At 37.9% G+C, this 20,517-nt stretch overlaps 1 protein-coding gene across 2 annotated transcripts in view; it reads right to left on the bottom strand.

The window, feature by feature from the left end:
• CDKL5 (cyclin dependent kinase like 5) overlaps positions 1-20,517 on the bottom strand; it is a 131,861-nt gene that overhangs the window by 79,106 nt on the left and 32,238 nt on the right. For both annotated transcript variants that reach the window (XM_017812288.1, XM_017812289.1), the window contains exons 2-3: positions 3,740-3,967; positions 3,181-3,215 (exon numbers count right to left, since the gene is read on the bottom strand). In XM_017812288.1, coding sequence (XP_017667777.1) covers positions 3,181-3,215; positions 3,740-3,803 — 99 coding nt within the window. In that variant the 5' untranslated portion in view covers positions 3,804-3,967. The remainder of the gene's footprint in view (positions 1-3,180; positions 3,216-3,739; positions 3,968-20,517) is intronic.

The raw sequence follows: 20,517 nt of genomic DNA, 5'->3' as shown, positions 1-20,517 counted from the left end.
ACGCTGCAAGAGAAGGAGAAGCTCAGGAAATTTCATAAATTTCTGCTGTGCTTTTGGAGAAACTGCATCACCACATACCTTCCTGCACACCTAGCTAACCTAAAAATACACCATAAATTTATATATACAGATACGTGTATGCAGGCATAGAATCATAGATTATCCTGACTTGGAAGGAACTCAGAAGGATCATCAAAGTTCAACTCCTGGGCCTGCACAGGAGAGCGGAAGAACCTCACCATGTGCCTGGGAGCACTGTCCAAACGCTTCTTATGGTTTGACTGCCTGCTATTATGAATCCTTCTTCCTCTCCAGCCTGGCCCTGTGGTAAGTTCTGTCTCATTCTAACAAATGACCCCTGTTTCAGTGTCATCATCTTGCCTACCTAGAGACAGTCTCCACTTACCTTAGTCATCTAAGTATATATTCACCTCACTTCTACAAACTCCAGCTTGCTTCTACAATTGTCAATGTTCCTCCTATATACACAGTTTATTATCTGACAGTTTAACAATACATTCCCTTTTCACACTGGTTTTCAGCTTAATTTTTTCCTTTAGGCTTCTTTCTCCATGTGCCCATCTTTGGACACTTAGGGCTTTACCACAGCACCTGACTAAGATTAATATTAATCTTAAACATTAGCTAAGATTCTTTTCCTCAAGTGTGATCTCTGACACTGCTGAACTGTCCCAGTGGCTTTTCTTTTCAGGAAACATAGCCAAGATCCAATAAGCCAAGGCAGGCGATTTCAACAGTTAGTGACTAACAAATGTATTTCCAGTATTTTCAAACACAGTGTACTTCACTATATATCTTTAGGGAAAGTCCTCTGATTAAATGAAAAAAAGGAAAAGCTTTTCAGAACATCAGGTCTGCTTTATTTTAACATTATTTGTATTAGCTTCACATCCAAAAAAACCATCAGATAAACAAGTAATCTTTATGCACAACCCACAGTTATCAATAAAGGATTTGTGATAAAAACATGCTGTATAATAATGTAAACACAGTCATTCTAGAGGAGCTACTTTAGCTTTTCTGATAATGTTCCCTCATCAAAAGAAAAACACATATAAAAATAACAAGGTATTTGTTCCTTACACCATTCTCTCCAATTTCAATGCATATACACATGCCAGTGAAATGCACTGAGGCAAAAAGCTACATATTTACTAAAGCACTAGTGGATTACATGTTGGAAAATTGTTGCAATTAGGAGCTGGCTCCTCATTTCACACAACATTTACCCTCTCACCAATATGATGGAGATATATTAACTTAGAAAAGTTGAGAATTTGATCCTGGCATATTACCAATATTTATAAAGATGAATATAAACATTTCTAATTCTAAAGTAGGCCCACCAGCAGCCAAAAACCCAACAAAACAAACCCAAACAAAAAACCCCACAACAACAACTACAACAACATAAAACCAACCAAAAAACCAAACCAAAACAAACCACACATCCTTGCATTTCCAGGTCATTCTGTTAAAACTGCATGAAAGTGAATTAAGACTTTGGTTTCCTAAAGGAGTAGGAAATATTAACGTTTAACTTTAAGACAGTTGTTTTTTTTAGTAAAACAGATTGCTCCTAAAGTCATCTGCCCTTGAAGGTTGAGTGCAGCTTGTTTTAAGTAAGTGAGACTCATAAATCAGCAAGATGAAAACATCAACATACCTCACCTTTTCTTCAGATCTCCAAATACTGGAAACCCTAGGTCTTAGTAAACCCACTTTCTAGAATTTTTAAGAAATACCACTTTGTTTTACATCTTCAATACAGTTATTTCGATTAAGATGAAGCTACAGAAAAAATGGTGCAACTACCTAAAAATTTAGATCCTCACGAGCAAGTCAGCATCCTTACACAGGCTGTAGGAAGTACTTCCCTCTGCTAAAGGAAAGTCTTCCTTTCTAGTCATCTGGTACCCTGGAAGGTATTCTCATAGGAAACTGGAAAACAGATTACCCTGCCATTATACTACTCTCAGAGTACTGAACGGTTTTTGTAAAGCTTAAATTTCACTCAGCAATGCAGGAAATCCTAGAAACTTCTTGAGTCTCAGTGAGGTTACCTTCCATAAAAAATAGAGCCTCCTAGGATAAACCCAATTGTCACTACCCAAATGCTCTCAAACTACTCACCCTGAACTATTATACCATAACAATCTAAAAACATTCAACTTAGCAAAGTCATTCTATTGACTGTTATGGACTGCCAAGCACAACAAGGCTTCAGCTTGAGATAGGACCTTTCCACATTCTAGTATTTTTTTCCTTTTTTTAATTTTCAGTCAGTATAACAGTCTAAGACACTCCAGATATAACCGCACATTGTGTGTAAAAGCCCTTCTGCCTATGTGCTAAAAGCCACCACAGGAACACAAGCCCTCTGCACAGTGCTAACTTTTTCTAGAAAAAGGTATGAACCACATAAAGAAACGTTTATATATTCTTACATCACTACAAATGACTAATTCTATGATTCTGAAAAGTTCTGCTTCAGAGAAATTACTTTGTTATATGACCACACTGCTGCTGCAAAGACAGCAAAAGTAGTTTGTGTCAGTTCCCTGTTGATGAGTAGCAAGTTCAGATACATCCAACTTACAGAGTAGTTAAAATAATGTAGACAGGTTGCCAGACTTCATTTTTGTCTCAAACAGCATTTTTTCTTTCCTTTTTAACTTCTTCCTCTTCCAAATTAAATTTAATAACCAAAAAAGTGACTGCTTTCCTGTTTGATTGTCCTACAGCTGTAGAAATTCCACAGGGATCCCACTTCCTCTCCCCTGCCCCTTCCAAGAGAGGTAAGTGTTTATCCAGCAGTATTTGGCAAGTAATTTGGCATTCTAATTGAGACTGTTTAAGCATAAATTGTGTTCCAAATCAACTTTTTTTTTGCCCTTTTCTAAAAAAACTCTCTTAGTTGAGATTAATGAAACATTATTAATATTTCAGACAAATATTAAACACCAAAAAATTGAAGTTTGGTACTAGATACAGCCATTTCCTCTGGCACTTGCAATTAAAAAGCTGAGTAACTAACTGCAAGAAAAAGCCCACCCCAGATGCCACATCTCATACATAGTAACAACTCACTTCTCATCAAAAGTCACTGTTTCACCCAAACACCAACATTTATCTCTGATCTCAAAGCAATTTACTTACCTTGTGTCTGCATTTAAGTACAACGCCATAGGCTCCTGAAACAAAGAAGACAAGATATAAACCATCTTAAAGCAGAAAAAAATTAAAATTGGCAAGATAAAACAGTGTTCAGTCACCTCCTGCATATAGAAATAATATTGTTCCCAGCACTGTTATCCAGAACTTGTATATATGGGTACTAAACCTCTGTGTACTGTAAAAATTTTATAAAAATTGCTTGAAAGTCAATGGATTTTAAAACACTGAAATTATTTTAAAAAATATATACTTGCAGATAAGTTTGATAACTTTCATCTCCCTAGTACCATTAATGAGAAATTAATATACTAAACTTTTAAGGAAAAAAAAAACTACTCCAAAAACTGCAAAACCGTCCCATTTCTCTTCCATTCCTTTCACCTTCCAATCCATCTGAGAAGAAAATCAAAAGAAGCCATAGAGAATAAACTGATGTTTTTATTATCTGCATACAAGCAATATTTTGCAATTGATAACATAAAGAGGACTAAGTCAAATCTATACAAAATTCTAATTAATTTTTTATTAAGGTATTACTTACCTTCACCTACAACCCCAAGGATCTCAAATTTATTCATCACATTACCAATGTTAGGAATCTTCATCAAGACAAATTCCTCTTACGGTGAGAGCCACAAAACATGGCACAAAGGGGAGCGGCTGAAGACTTTGCAAAAGGCAATTGTGAAAAGGCTCTTGGAAAAAAATTCCACCTTGATCAACCAGAGTTCTCACACTCTTTCTTAATTTCTAGGCAGTCAGTAGCTTTCTGGGGAAAAAAAGAGAAAAATCATGTAGTTAGTACTTCATTTCCGTAAGAGAAAGCAGTGGTATACAGACATCACACCAATATAGTCCAACAGTTGTAACAGACAATTAATTTACTTCTACATTTTATGACCAGGAGAGCTTACCAGCATGTATAATGGACAGAACCTACTGAGAACATACAGCTGACACAACAGCTGGACTTGTAATCCCATATGCAGGATGTCTATTACAGTAATAACTAATTTGCATAAAGTGATTTTCTACAGAACAGAAGCAAACAAAAATGTTGACAGGAACTACCTTGGTGAGCAAAAATACACTTATAATTACTTATAGTGTATGTTGACAGGTAGGGATAAAACCAGATTTTGTTTAGATAATTTCTTATTTGTCCACTGTACTGATAAAAAGGATAAGATAGAAAGAGCACTATACAGAAGAAAATATTATTCTACTACTATTTTCTGTGATTGTTTAAAAAAAAAAAAGGATATTATTTGTTAGACTAACAAGTAGATTTAAAAATTATTTCTACCATCAGCTTATTTAATGGAAATGTGACAAACAAACAAAAAATGTTTTCAAAAGGTTTTTCCCATGTTTCCCAATCGTTGAAGTAATTTTTCAGATCAGGCAACTACGCACAGGGAAAAGAACAAAGTTTTTGGCCCGTTTCAGACTCATCACTTCTATCATAGAAGTCCGACAAAAAACCCAAAAAAACAAACCAAAGTTTGGTTTTGCTAATTCTGTAGAAGGCTGTATTTGTTTCCCTAATATTAAAGGAATATATCTCAAATTCAAAAACAGGGGGAAACCCCCCTAAAATAACTTCACCATGACTTGGAAATGTATAATTTTCACAACTCAGTGATCCAAGAACAGAACTACTCATGAAGAACAAGATGGCATCATAGAAATTAATACATTTAATTAACTTATGTGTAATGGGTGAGTGTGACCCAATAATACTGGGTTCAGCTCACACAAATGGGATTTCACTATAAGCCACAGGTGCTGGCCTAAAGTCCTGGGTTGACTAAGTCACACATAACAAAGGACAACTCAAGGGTGGAGGGAAATTTCAATGACACTTGCTTCAGCAAGACACAGGCAGAAAATATGAGGGGGTTTGTTATTTTAGAAGCAACTTCAGAGTGAATTAACCACAGTATTTTCAGAATAAAGCAGTGACTTCTAAATTGAAGGGTTGGTTAGGGTTTTTTGGTTTGCTTTTGTTTTTAAAAAGTTGCCCACTTCTTAATGGGTTATTTCAGTGGTTTACTTTACTGTTTTAATTAATCAATTTTTTCTTCACTTGTGAATTGTATGAAATACTCTTTCCTTTCCCTTCCATATACTCTCCTCTTATTTGGCATCTCCTTCTCACAAAATCCTTTGTGCTGTTTGTCCAGACTTTCTGCTTAATGAACTAAAAAAAAATGAGGCCCTGGAAAAGCAGGAGCATCTGCTCAGTTGTACCCAACAACATGAGAACAGAGTCTTCACTGAGCTGCTTCAGCTTTTGACTGAAACAGGCTGGTGCCAGGCACAAGGCACAGCTGACTGTCCCCTTGCTTCAGCTGAGTGACAGAAATACTGCCACAGAGACCTTGAAACAACCATTAATGCCACAATGTAAGCAAGACGCAAGAAAACTGGTCAGCCAGGTTTAGAACAGCAAAATTACTTGCCAGAAAGAAAGTAACAGTCAGAGAACGTACACTCTGTTTTCTATTAGCACTATGCAGTAACATCAGCAAATCTGCTGCTTCAGTTTCCAACATTATTCGTTGACAAGTCCTTCCGGAATTTAGTTTGTGATAACATTCATTACTTATCTGCTAATGTTATTACTGTACATTGTCTTTCTGCATTACAGTGTACACAATACTTCTTGGATCTATGATGAAACAGTGAAGCAACTTATGAGATAAATGTATCAAAAACAAAAGAAGAAATTTAGATGCAGTTTGCCCTGTCCCTTATTCATAATTTCTAAATTTCTCATAAACTACTTAAAGCTATACAGGCCTACAGGCTTGTGATCCACTATTTTTTGTTTTATTTATTTTTAGGAGTTCTGCAAGTGAACTCAATATGAATCCTAGCTTTTTATTGAGAATAAAGGTTACACTTGCAAGCAGCTAACCTTCCTTTCTGAACTCCCCAACCAGGGAGGTTGTGGGTGCCCCAACCCTGGCAGTGTTGAAGGCCAGGCTGGATGGGGCTTTAAGCAACTTGGTCTACCAGTAGGTCTCCCCTGCCCATGGCAAGGGAGGTTGGGATTAGATGATCTTTAACGTCCCTTCCAACCCTTAACATTCTATGAGTCTATGAAATTCAGTTCTATACATCTTCCTCTCCCCACTGATCGTGTAGTCTTCCCTTCTCACTTCACTAGAAGTAAGAGCCACAGAAAGCTGATCCCCTTGTTACACTGCTGCTCCTGGATGCGTGGCACTTACAGCAGCATTCACATGTAATTCCTTAAAGGTAAAGGCCTGTCAACTCATTTATTGATGTTCACTCACCACTTTGGAAGGGATACACTTCCAAAGAGACACGTGAACTGGTTCCTCTAATTCTCCCCAAAGTGCACCATGACTGACAGCACAGGTAATACAGATGCACGTACAGGGGGGTCCCAAAAGGAAAATGCTCTTGAGTGACCCATCTCTTCTGCACTAGCTCCAGTCATCTTTGTGCCCAATTCTGCTGAGAGCACTTTATGAGAACTTCATCTTGCAATGAAAAGGAAAGCTAATGAAAGATGACAAGTGGAATGCAGCAGTAGTATGGATTCATACCTAAACACTTTTTGCCCTAGCTCTTTTGCCTCAAGCAGGGCCATAATTCAAACATTAGTGAACTCAGAATCGCCAGACCCATCTAATCCCTAGACAGAATTTATTTGCTTGTTTGAGATCTTTGCCATCAAAAGCTCCTGAAAGACTAAAACCAAACTGCTAAAAATATATGTTCAATGACAGCACCCACAGAACTTCCTGGGATTTTTCTGCTTTTTGAAAGCCTTTTTAAGATGGTTTTTAGAATCACTGATTTTTGCAGGGAATCTGGTAACATGAGCTCAAAACTCCATGAATGACACAGAGTCTTATGAATGGCAGTGTGTGTAACTGTAATACAAAAATAAAGAAAAAAAATCAGGAATTTTTAAACAAAAAAGTAATTTTGAGAAAGTTATCCATAGCAAGAATTACATTATTCTGTAACTTAGTAAAGACAGGTTGGATTCTTTCAAACTGAACACTGAAATCAGCAAGGAAAATCTTATTAATAGCAACCACAATTTCATTTTTTGCACTGAGTGCCACACTGGTCTGTTTTCATAAGTTGCCTGCTGGTTGGAAGGATAACCCTTGCAGAAGAGGAAATAAGGCCATCATTTACCTCTCAAAGGTTCTCAGTAGGGAAATAGCACTCATTCTCCTAATATCCCTTTCTAAGGCAGCCAGATTCACAGCACATCAACTTACAAATTAAACCAACAGATCACTGAGATGGTCTCAACGTTACCAGGATGTTCTATAAAATGCAGAGTCAAATAAAATGTCATGAAATGAATAAAAACAAATTAGTTTTACTTAATCCAGAAGTGTTACAGTGTGAGATTTTTAAACAAATGTAGCTGTTTTGTGATAGCACGTAAGGCTTATATGTAAAAACCAGAAAATGTACAAACATTTTTGGAATGAGCATACAGAATAATACAGCATTATGGTAGCTGATCATTTGCATTTAAATTAAAGCAATGGGGAAAAACCCTAGCTCTTTCTCAATTCCTTTTCCCTTCATGACCATTAAGAATTCTAGCACATCCCCCAAAAGCACCAAACTTAACCACTCAGTCCAAAGCCTCAATCCTAAGTAAAAATGCTGTTAATTATTTCATAATTATCAATAGCTGTGTGGAGAGGGGAAGCACCTTTCATAGTGTTAGATTTTAGCAGAGACATTTAGTGAGAGTTATAAAACACTTGAGGTAGACCTTTGTCTTCACAAAATCTGGAGAAATATAACCGTTCTAGAAATACAGTTAGATTTGTCTATCAGCATCTTGCACATCAAGTATACAGTTCATTTAATTTATCAAGACAGAGAGAGTGCAATTTGCACCCTGCTGAAGTCAGTTACAAACTTCTAATTGACTTCAAAGTCATCCATGGGTTTTTAAACAAGCTTCTTGCCAGCAGACAATACACCCCTCTTGCTCCCCTAAACCAAGAAGTAAACTTAATCTTTGTATTTATTTATTTATTTATTGTTTACTCACTGAGAGGATATAACTAAAAATTTCTAGAGGCTTGTTATGTTTTCCTCTGTTCACTAACAAAACAGCTGGTTCGAAAACAAATGTGAAGAACTTACACCTTATAAGTACTTGTCTTTGATGGCTATCTCCAAAATCCACACCTTGGCACGTCTTCTGTCTACAAGGTACACATATGAAAGGCAGCATTAACCACCTCTGATAGCCTCGATGCATCACTCAGCACCTTTTCTTCTCTTCCCCTGTATATATTTAGTTCTATTTATGGAGATTTCCCAGGAAAACCCGAGTTAGAGCTACAAGCACCTGTTTCAGTGTTATAGCAGAATATACAAGTGACAGGGTAAAGAAAATAGCTGGCAAAAATTTTTCTAGGTTTACCAATCCATCGGAATGTGCCAGGATTATTACAAGGAATTAGTGATTGGGAAAAACAAATTCAGCATATGAAAAGTTGTAAGGAGTATGTTAGCAGTAACATTCTGACTTTAAGAATGGACAGAAAAATAATACGATCATACTGCTAGTAAAGTTTTCCCAGTTTCACTCCTCAACTTGGAAAAAAGCTACCACTTCATTTTTCCATTTTATGGAGGGACAGTAGACCTTTTAATGGGGCAAGATTCTGGAGGAATCAAGATTTCATAATATGAAGAAATTCACAGAGTGGAAGTTGAAAAAAAGAAAAAAATGAAGAGATAAAAAGCAACAAGAACTTGCAATTATAGCAAGCCATTTTTCATACTTTAAGCTTCAATCTATCCTCCTCTGCTCATAAAAAAAATTAGGAATGAAAAGAACAGCTGATGAAAATAAATACAAAATTTAGGAAACTGCCAAACTTGAACAAATTATGTAAAAGCAAAACACCAAGGTTGCTTGCAAAAGCTCACAGGTTTTAAAATTCAGCTCCAGAAAGCTTTTATTGACATTGCTAATACGTCATCACTGGAACCTGTCTTCACCATTGTTGGTTTTTGGAGGACTTGGTTGTTTTTTTTTTAATAGCTATTGATACACTGAAACCTGCAAATGCATCTGAATAAGTTATACATCAAGGGAAGTCACTGTCACACAACTGGCCTAAAAGGCAGCAGGTCTCCACGGCAGCAGGGCCAGGGGTCCATGGGGGAAGAATCTGAACAAAGTTTCAATCCTGCAGCAAGCACACAACCAGAAAAAGGGATGAATCAGTTTCCAACCATTAAAGATCCCTGTTTAGTTAAATTCCTAAAGGAAAACTGAACTTGAAGGCCAGGGCAGCAGTACTGATTTGGTTTGGTTTATCTTGTTCAATGAGCGCTCTTCTTTTTGTATTCAACTACAGCTTCAAAAATAAATTCAGCTCATCCTGGAGATGTGAAATAAATTCACTTCTTGAAGTCAAAACCCAGGATTCATGATCTTCCCTAACAGCTGTGGCCAACTCAAAAAGAGTGGGTTGGGTGCTTAGCAGGATGCTTCTAAGACCATACTGACAAATAAGCAGTCTGATTATGAAAGCGTTGAGCACAAAAGCAGCTCCCATGAGTCATAACAGAAGGACAGGAAAGACAATTTTGCTTCCATTTTAGTCTTGCTTTCCAATAAGAACCTTAACAAGTAAGTCTATCGTGGGTGTGACAGCTTCTTACGCAGTTCAGGCTGGTCTTTGCGCACGCTGGGCGGGCTCCACTGTACCTGTGGCAGCTCTAAAGAAAAAATATCAGTGTTCAGAGGAGAACACTCCCAACAGCAACCTGCGAAATCCAAAGCCTTGTGCAGTTTCTTCTGGCACAAGGAGCCTGACACGCTTTCACTTCTATCAAACACAAGTGCCCAACATCTGTAGTTGAAGTAAAATCACACTTTGGTTTAATTGACACACTCTTAGGCAAAGAGGGGTAAGGAAAAAAGATTTTTTCTTTAGATAAAAGAAAGTCTTATTTCATAACAGAATAGCTTACTGTGGAAGAAGCTAATAATTCTTTATCTGACACAGTATTTGTAGTGGTCTCCTTAGAACTTGCTTCTTGATTTTAATCTTTCCTTCTCCCTTCTCAGAACACCAGTCTCCAGTAATATCCTATATTCATTTATCATGCTGTTTACTATTTAGTCCCATATTATCTTTGACAATCTGCCAGGGACTTTAAATTCTCAATATAATACTACAAAATAATATTAGAGACATAGCTTTTTCAATCTTTCTAAGTCCCCCAAAAAAGGTGCTATTTAAAATCACACATCAGGACTCACTTTGTGGCTCAATTCCAACATTTGTGTTTGAAGAGTCACACTTGGGGGCGGGGGGGGGGGGAGAGGGGAAGGGTGTTGAGCATAAAAGTTTCCTCCCTTACCGAAAAAAAAGGCATATTCAAAATCTTGAGCAGAGGGCAGAGGATCTTCCTGTCCAAGAAAAGTACAGTATATTCTCTTTGAGGGAACACATTAGAAGCAGCCAGTCAGCTGAAGGTCTGCTCTGAAGTTTGAGTTCAGCAGGGTATCTGTGAAAAGAATGGGCCTCTCGAGCTCTTCCATCACTCTCCCCAGTCCCTGGCAGTCTGCTGGCACCGTGAGGTTCCTCTCCACAATGGCAGAGCACTGCAATGCTACATTGCCATGCTGGCAGCAAACAAAACAACAGATGCAGAAGACCTGGCCACTTCAGAAAAAGTCCTCTCATGCATTCCTAACTGGATCGGCCACCGTGATCTTTCATACGTGCACGCACAAAGCATACTGGTGATTGAAATTCTTATAATCTGACGAAGTTTCCCCCTCCTTTCAACCCAGTTTTGTCTTCATTGTTCTAGAAATAACTCCCATCCAAATTCTAAAAGTCAAATGTTCCTCTCTGCACTGGCTTTGGCTGAGATGGATTTTTCTCATAAGAGTACAGAAAAGTATAGTTGAATAAAAAGTATTTATAAATAGCAAATGAATGCTGAAACTAAATTCTGTGGGCATTCTAATGCAGATCAAAACAACTGCAATGACTACTCTTCTTGTAATCTGCAAGTATATCATTAAATACAGATTACTGGCTCACCATCTGACGTCAAAAGAAGAAAAACCCCAAGAAATCCCCTTTTCCTTTAAAAGGGCATACCAAATTTATGGAACAAACAGAAATCTGAAAGGGGATCCCCCCCAAAATTTAGTACTAAATTAATAAGAAAATACAATACATGCAAATGAACAGAACGATATTCCAGTTACATGATAAAAATGTTTATAATTTCTTCTTGATGTGTTTCCCAGGCAAATAATCAGAAACATTTTATTTAAATAATACTGATCCATCTTTTACAAATTTAACCTGGACAAAAATGCCATCAAAAGTTTTCAATAAAGGACAAAAATAAGCCACTCAATGACTAACAGTCTGATTCCCAATTTAACCAGGTATGATTAATACTAGAATTATATGAAAGTGCTTATTGTACACTTGATAGTTGGGGGTTTTTTATGATGTCTATTATCAGAGTGACTGAACACTAAGGATTTTTAAATTCAAGGTGAATTTTGCTATGCTTTCCAGTTGAAAAAAACCTGTTAAACTTACATAGGTGAATAAATCAATTAAGTGAAATCCAAGTCAAGAAGACTAATCTTCAAAGTGGCTCAGACTGCATTAAGAGTTTATGACCATTACAATAAGCTGAAAAGATTCACATTCCAGATAAAGAAGAGAAAAATAAAAAACCCCAACAACCCCTCTCAATTAACATTATTTGTTAATTGTTAACTGTTATAACAACTTATTAATAAAATCTTCCTTGAGGCACAGGATGAAAGCTTTGAGTGTGCTGGAATCCAGTGTGCCACAGAAGCAGAAGCAGCAGTGTATCAGGTACCGAGGACAATTTGAGGGAGGACTCTGAACATTACTCTGAAAACTCTGAAATAAATTTTGTGTTCAGTGCAAATCCACTGCAGAGAAAGCAGAGCAACAGAGCATTGACTTGTGCTGCTATGACAAATACCCTTGTGCTGAGCCACCTAGAACACCTTCAGGTAGGGGAACTTCAGTCTGCTAATGAACTACTGCAAATGTATTTGGGAGATGTATTAAGGTGACCAACTCAACTTGCAAATGTAAACAACTTCCCAGTAGAGAAAAAAATGCAGAAACAAAAGCACAAATTTAATTTAGTGATTTCATCCAAAAGCAGCAAAAATATACACTTAAAAATGCAATCAGGCAAAAGCAATGAAAACCAGAATATTACCTTCTGCACAAGATTATATGCTTATCTCCACCACTGGTAACTGTATCTATGAATGGACACTGATGAATGAAGAGTTCATCGTTTACAAGAAAAAACACGCTGGGAGCAGTATTTATTCATATTCATTCATGAACCAACTGTTCTACCTAAACATAAAATTTAAGTTCTACTGAAATTAAAATGAAACTGGGTGGTCGTGGGAAAAACAGATTGTTGTGTTTTTTAACTGCTTTTGAATATTTGTACTCAAAAATCTCTTTAATGATTAAAAGACACGCTTCCAGCTCACACAGCTGGAAAAATCCTACTACAATCAGGATAGTTCAGGGCTTGGCAGCTTTAAATTTCTAAAATCTAGTGGCTGTGGATTTAAAACAACTAGAGTATTAGCTAAAGCAGAACCTCTTTCTCAGAAAAAAAAAAAACAACCAAAAAGTGAGCCACCCTTGAGCTTCAATATTCAAAATTGCGAGTGAACTTCAGGTTGGAAGATACACAGAAGTATTAGTATGAAAGAAGGCAGGGGACAGTTCTGATATAAAGAAACAGGTCAAAGAACCATCTTCAGTAAAAATGAAAGGAAACTGCGAAACTACTAATATAATTATAAAAGGCTGACAGTCTGCCATCCCATACAAACAATCCAAGGATTGAGGAAGATCACAGAAAGGCTGAATGTGACCCCTGAAACTAGGCTTGGAGCACTTGAGAGATTTACTCCCTTTAAAGAGACCGTTTGATAAATCCACTGAAATTCATAGAATACTTCCCACTGTAAACTCTTCCCCTTACATTATGAATTTAAGGTAATGTGAAAAAATTATTTGGCATTTCTAAACTTAGTATCTCTAATTCTCTATTAGAACAGAGGAGATTCTGACTGTTATTTTATTTTTCAAACTTAAAAGACTCCAAAACCACTACTACGAAACTGTATTAGGTTTGTGTGGACAGGTTTTGGGAGGGCAGGGGGGCTACATATTTAAGAACGGGAAAAAAGCAGCCCTGGGCAATTGCAGCTGGAAAGAGGAGTGAGAATACGTGAGAGAAGCAGCCCTGCAGACACCGAGGTCTGTGCAGGACAGGGAGGAGGTGCTCCAGGTGCCAGAGCTGAGATTCCCTTGTAGACCCTGATGAAGACCATGGTGAGGCAGCTGTGCCCCTGCAGCCCATGGAGGTCAACGGGAGTGCAGAGATCCACCTGCAACCCTTGGAGGACCCCATGCCAGAGCACATGGATGCCTAAAGGAGGCTGTGGTGCTGTGGGAAGTTTGCATTGGAACAAGTTCGTGGTAGGACCTGTGGCCCATGGAGAAGCCGATGCCAGGGCACATTTACTGGTAGGTCTTCTGACCCTGTGTGGGACCCATGCTGGTGCAATCTGTTCTTGGAGGATTGCACCCCATGGAAAGGACCCACACTGGAGCAGTTCATGAAGAACTGCAGCCCGTGTTGGAGAAGTACATGGAGGACTGTTTTCCATGGGAGGGATGCCATGCTAGAGTAGGGGAAGAGTGTGAGGAGTCCTGCCCCTGAGGTGGAAGGAGTTGCAGAGACATCTGATGAACTAAACACAACCCCTCATCCCCCTGAACTGCTGCAAAGAAGGAGGTAGAGATTTCAGTAGCGAAGTCAAGCCCTGGAAAAAGAGAGGAGAAGGGAGGTGGTGTTTTTTAAGATTTGGGTTTATTCCTCATTATACTATTATGATTTGATAGATAATAAATTAATTTTCTCCAAGTTGAGTCTGTTTTGCCCATGACAGTAATTGCTCAGTGATCTCTCCCCGTCCTTATCTCAACCCATGAGCCTTTCATTACACTTTCTCTCCCCTGTCCAGCTGAGGACAAGGACAAGGAATTGGCTGGCTGGATGCAGCCAGAGAGTTGTGCTCAATGGCTCCATGCCCAGTTGGAAGTTGGTGACAAGTGGTGTCCCTCAGGGCTCTCTCTTGGGTCTGGTGCTCTTTAATACCTTTATCAGTGACATAGACAGATCAAGGGCACTCTCAGCAAGTTTACAGATGATGCAAAGCTGAGTGGTGCAGTTGACACAACAGAAGGACAGGATGTCATCCAGGGGGACCTGGACAAACTCGAGAAGTGGGCCCATGAGAACCTCCTGAAGTTCAACAAGTCCAAGTGCAAGGTGCTGCACTGGTTTGCAAACTCAGACATGAGTACAGGACTGTGAGAAGTTACTGAGAGCAGACCTGCAGAGCAGGACTTGGGGGTTCTCGTGCATGAAAAGCTGGACACGAGCCAACATTGTGTGCCCATGGCATCCTGGGCTGCATCAAAAGAGGGGTGGCCAGCAGGTCAAGAGAGGGGATTGTCCCCCTCTGCTCTGCCCATGTGAGACCTCACCTGGAGCGCTGTGTCCAGGTCTGGGGTCCCCAGCACAAGAAGGATGTTAGAGTGGGTCCAGAGGAAGCCACAAAGGTGATCAGAGAGCTGGAGCACCTCTACTATGAAGACAAGCTGAGAAAGCTGGGGTTGTTCATCACTGAAAAAACTCTGGGGAGACTTCATTGCAGCCTTCCAGTACTGAATGGGGGCTTACAAAAGGAGGGAGAGGGACTTTTTACACGGGCAGATACTGATAGGACATGGTGGAACAGCTTTAAACTAAAAGATGAGAGATTTAGATAGGAAATTAGGAAAAAGTCCCTTACTATGAGTGAGAGTGGTGAGACTCTGGAACAGGTTGCCCAGAGAAGATGCAGACGTCCCATCCCTGGAAAGGCCAGGTTCCTGATCTAGGGGCTGGTATCACAGCTCACGGCAAGAGGGATGGAACAAGATGATCACTGAGGTCCCTTCCAACCCAAGCCATTTTGTGATTCTATGAGGAGGTGAGTGACAGAGCAGATTTGGTGGGCACCTGGTGGGCACCAAGGTCAACCCACCACAGAAACTGAACTTCAGAGACATATAATCATTATGATGTTCACTTCTCCCCTCCTGCTTATTTCAAATATTAGATGCATTTGTAGGACTTTTCTTTAATTAGATGTTAAGCTCTTTGATAAGGAAACTTTTTTGCCATGTGAAAGGCCTCTGGCACTGTTATAAAATAACTTACAAACATATAATGTCTGAAACCATTCTAAGGGACTGGTTCTTTGCATCAACAGTATTGCTGTGGTAAAATATGAGTCTTGAGGTAAATGAAAGTCTCACCAGATGACTAAGGAAAAAACTTCAAAAACATTTGAGGCAATTTGATTCATCTCTGCAAACAGGATGTGGTAATAATTTTATTTTTTTAATAATAATGCTGTTTCAATGCCAGCTTCTGTAATGACTTTAAAAAATAAAATGAAAGAATAGTTTCTCTTGTGATTTAAGCCTAGTGGTTTCCATTTAGTAGTTAAAAGAAAAAAAAAGATATTTTAAATCTCACGGAACATGAAAACTATCCTCATAATTAAAATTATGAATGATCAGACTGAATTTCTTAACACAAATGGAGTCTATACTTGCTCTATACTTTTATCCACCACCATAAATATACTGGTAAAATATGCATAATCAATGAACTGTGCTTAGCTAGTATTTTTGTCAAAAATATTAGTATTTAAAATAAAGGCCCAATGAGAGAATGCCACAGACCTAGTCAACATTATTATTCTGACAAAATTTTCTGTACTCTAAATAGAGGAGTTTGCAACTGAAAGTATAAGCTATACTTAAAAAAAAAAAAAAAGAAAGAGGTAAAAGACTAGTATTTACAATTTAGTCACTATAATCTAAGGAAGAATCATCCAGATTAGAAGTTTATGTATCAATGGAAAAATATTTAAATGTAAATAGGAAATGACAAACACATGGCCTTTCTCCCAAGGAGACTGCTTTACAAGTGTCAAAGAGAGCTTCTCTCTGCTATGCTGACAGCTTCTTGCATGGGAGATTCCCATGGCAGCAAAAGCATGTCTGGATATGTAAGTGGCCCAAAGAGGACCTGAAAAACAGGTCTTAAAAGGAAGATGCATCTAAACAGTAAATAATGTTGGCAGGCCTACCAAAGGAAAGGTAATAAAAAAAGCTCATAATCCTGATTTTCATCCTTCACCAGTTTCTCTATCCTCAGAGTTTAATTATGGAGCAGGGAGGGTGGTAAGGGAGAAGGGAAAAAAGAAGGAAGGCAGCGCTCCTGGCAAAGGGCAAGAAGGGTAGGTGAGGGAGGAAGAGAAGAGAAGCTACTCCAGAGAGTCACGGAAAAAGACACTGAAAGGCTGGCATATGGGGAAGTTCTGAAATGAAAGAAAAGAAGAAAACAAAATTCTGAGGAGAAGATACTTCAGGCATGAGCAATGAGTTTATTATGATATTTGAGATTTATATTAGCTTATAAAAAAATACAGATTTTCATCCAGAAGTCAGTATTTGCATAACTGACTTTACTGTTTCTAATATATCTAGTTACTTCTTGTACAAACAGTCTTCTAACACTAAGGGAAATAGAAGTAATTTGGGAGATATGAACACAAAAGTCTACTCCCAGAAAGTCATTGCTATTTATTTCCTGCAAAAGGGAAGTAAAAACAACTAAGAAAATAAGGGCTGTCAAAAATATAGGGCGTACCATGTCTCAGAGGATTAAAAAGGACTACCCAAAGCTCAGTTATACTGACAAAGGCTGCTAGGGAGTTTCTGAGGTGAAAGACTCTAAATCACAGAGATTAAACAGCTGTCTCTTGTTTGTAAGTAAATAAACAGTATCCTGACAGGCCTAAATATTGGTCATCAAGAAACTAGAACTGAATGGGAGAATATCAAGACATTTCTTCACCCACCACAAGCAGCAACCCCAAGGCAGCAACACACTGACCCCATGCCCAACCCAGCACATGCAACCAAAGAAGCCACTGCCCAGCAGATAGGGAGCCAACAGGCAAGATTACACATCATAATATTTCTTTCCACTAACATTCTCTCTGTGCCTTTCTAACATCGGAAGAATAATCTCCACTTTCCTTTGTAATCCAGGTATTATTACTACTTACTCAGACAAAAAGTCAGAAATAATTCTTGTAATCTTCTTCGGATTATACCACTTTCTTTGTTGCTGAGGCTGCATACCAAACCAATTGAAATGCAAGTTTAACACTTAGGCCTTTTGTGGTACTAGATACCTATTTCCTATTCCCATCTACTGTGTCAAAAAACCTAACCCAAGCAAACCCACCAAAACACCAATTTACAGCACTGAATACCTACTGCTGGAGACAGATTTTTCTAATGTATAGAAGTCTTCCCTCTGGCCCCAGTGAAGGGAGCTAAAAGACAATCAAGTAATGTAAGAGTCTCCATCCTGAGCTGGAATTTCAAACATGGATGTGAAATGCATTTCACAGTCTATCTGCATCCATTTTTCAACCGATCAAAATACTCTACAGTTTAGAATAACTCCATTTCTCTGCTTGCATGCTCAGATATTTCTAAAAAGCAAAATCCTTTTCAAAATAATTTGCACAACAGCATTTTGCAACAAAATTCAGCTCAAGTATTTTTCCCACTGCAAGATATTTACTAGACTGCATTAATTCTCTTAGTACTTTTAAAGCCTGAAACACACCTTCTGTTGAATGCTATGAGTCAGTTTTAATGACAGTGTTATGTTCTACTGCTCTGTAGCTTATGCAAGAGAATGAATTTGCATTAAGTACCCAACTTTAGAAGCCACCTTCTCTTCTCCATTGTTAATACTGAATAATGGTAAAAAATAGACTATATCCTCTGCCTGCTTTCTGATTGTTTTAAAAGAATAAATCTAATTAGTTGCCTGTAATGTAAAATGGACATCAAATTGTTATTGTCAGTCTATGGATATGCTTTGTTATTGTTTCAGAAACCCAGAATACAGACAAAAAAGAATAATGACAGTTTTCTTATTTAATAAAATTTCCAAAATTTAAATTGCTTCATCTGCAAAAAAACTAACAGTTAACTTCACTAGGAGGAGGATAAAACAGTCCAAAATGCTAATTCAAGGGGGGGGGGGAAAAAAGGGAGTAAAAATTATCAGCTAGTTTATAGATTGCCTTTTGAAGGCTGTCACTGCTGTCATTGGGGTGGGGGCGGTATACAATAGCTTTGTCTTTTTCAAGAAATTTAACAAGAAAAAGTTATGACATGACATCTCTTTCTACAATGGGTCTTTTAGTCCAAATAATGGTCCAGTCTAAATATGTTTTTCTTCCATTTGCTTTGTCCTCTCATTTACAATCCTCTAACTCCCCACCTCCCTAGAACAGTACATAATACTTATGACAGGGTATATATTTGTGGCGTTTTTTATTCTTTTGGGACTTTTTAAAAACATGATTACACTTCACTCAGCTCGACAAAATGAGGATTTGGCCAACTTGTTCCTAGAAGTGTGACTGGCAAGTTTTCTAACTGGTTCTCATGCAAACCAACAGCCAAACCCCCTCGCAAATACACCCACAAGTAGCTACACAGACACACAAGGTCAATTATTTTTTTCTTATCTCTACAGATATACACACACACAGAGAAATGTACATATGCATGCAACTACTTCTAATGACAGGGGACAAAGTCCTCTTTCCAGTAAATTTAATTTCTTAGAAGTTCAGCTAAATGACCATCTTTCTTGTCTTCATTGAAAGTGATTGTGAATAATTTGGATTACCTCTTCTACTCTTTCTACTTTCTAGAAATGAATCATCCATAAGCCAAAAGCTTCATTCAAATCAAAACTTATTCTCTTTTTAGCACTTTAAATGGATCCCAAGTTCCCAAGCAAGAAAAAGGTAATTTATTTTGTATTTTTAGTCTAAGTTCACAAGTTGAACTCCACAAGAATGAAGAAAGGGTCTGATGCATATCTTTCTCCATGGTTGAAGATCTGCTATAACAGGCTATGCCATTACAGTAATAAATGACACTTTTGCAGAGCAGAAAAATTACTAAGGAAACCAGATCTCTCATACACCTGTGGCCTGGAAGATTCATTCAGACCACTGCTTTCTGAAAGCTCTACATAGAAAATACTTGTAAAATAAAGCCATGCTTTGAACTGAAGGAATTACATGTTTACAAACCTGTAAAGACAGCAGCTCATGAATTACCAAAGGAATGTCATCCACACAAGGGTAAAACAAATACACAGATCACACTTTGGTACTGGAGAACAATATTCATTTTAATGAAGACAACTGTAAGGAAAATGTCTACTTCCTCCAGCACTAAAAGAGTCAATTTCTCAAAATATATAGTCTGTCATTATTGCCATGAGATGTGAATGCAAATTATACTGCCATTTTTATTAATTTGCAATTAAAAACAGAGAAGCAAAATCAAATACCATTCTGATCTTGTTTGGGGGTGTGAGGAGGAGGTATCAGCCCTTTTCTTTTACTTATGTAAAAGCAAGCCTTCCTTTTTTTTCTTCCCTTAGAACTTCTCCTTACAGTACTTGAATCTGCTCCAGTAATAAGCTCTCAATTCACTTCAGAAATATATTCCAGCTCTTGAAGTTCAATTAATTGGGGGAAGGGGGGAGGAATTCATCAGCACGTTTTCCAACTATTAGAAACTTGTTTCTTGGCAAGCTGAGAACTTGGCCAACTGAGAACTTAAATAATTTTGTACCCTTAGCTCCTGTGGCAGTAAAATGCAATGATCTTTTATTTCAGCCTGTGAGCAGCAGTAGGAGCTCGGTAACACCAGAAATAGGACACAGAATATAGTTAACTTCAGGCATTTTGAAGGTCTCCCCAGCACACATTAACACATCATGCAAGATAAAGGTTAATGAAATATGCACATATATTCATACTGCAAACAAAAAGCAACTATTTTAAGCCCGCTGAAAGAAGTGTTGATGGACTTTTTCAAATATAGTTTTATTAATAATAAAAGAATGTATTGTCAAATGCCATTATTAGGAAGACAAATACATTTGCACCCAAAAACCTGAATTAATGAGATCATGCAAGACTTGATTCCCAAAGCAGAAGTAAAGATCTTCACCTATTTTTTAAATACACCATGCCATCAAAAATAGTTT

This window comes from Lepidothrix coronata, unplaced genomic scaffold (genome assembly GCF_001604755.1).
Source record: "Lepidothrix coronata isolate B3197 unplaced genomic scaffold, Lepidothrix_coronata-1.0 Scaffold35, whole genome shotgun sequence".
Taxonomy (NCBI): domain Eukaryota; kingdom Metazoa; phylum Chordata; class Aves; order Passeriformes; family Pipridae; genus Lepidothrix; species Lepidothrix coronata.
This window is presented reverse-complemented; position numbering and strand designations above follow the sequence as displayed.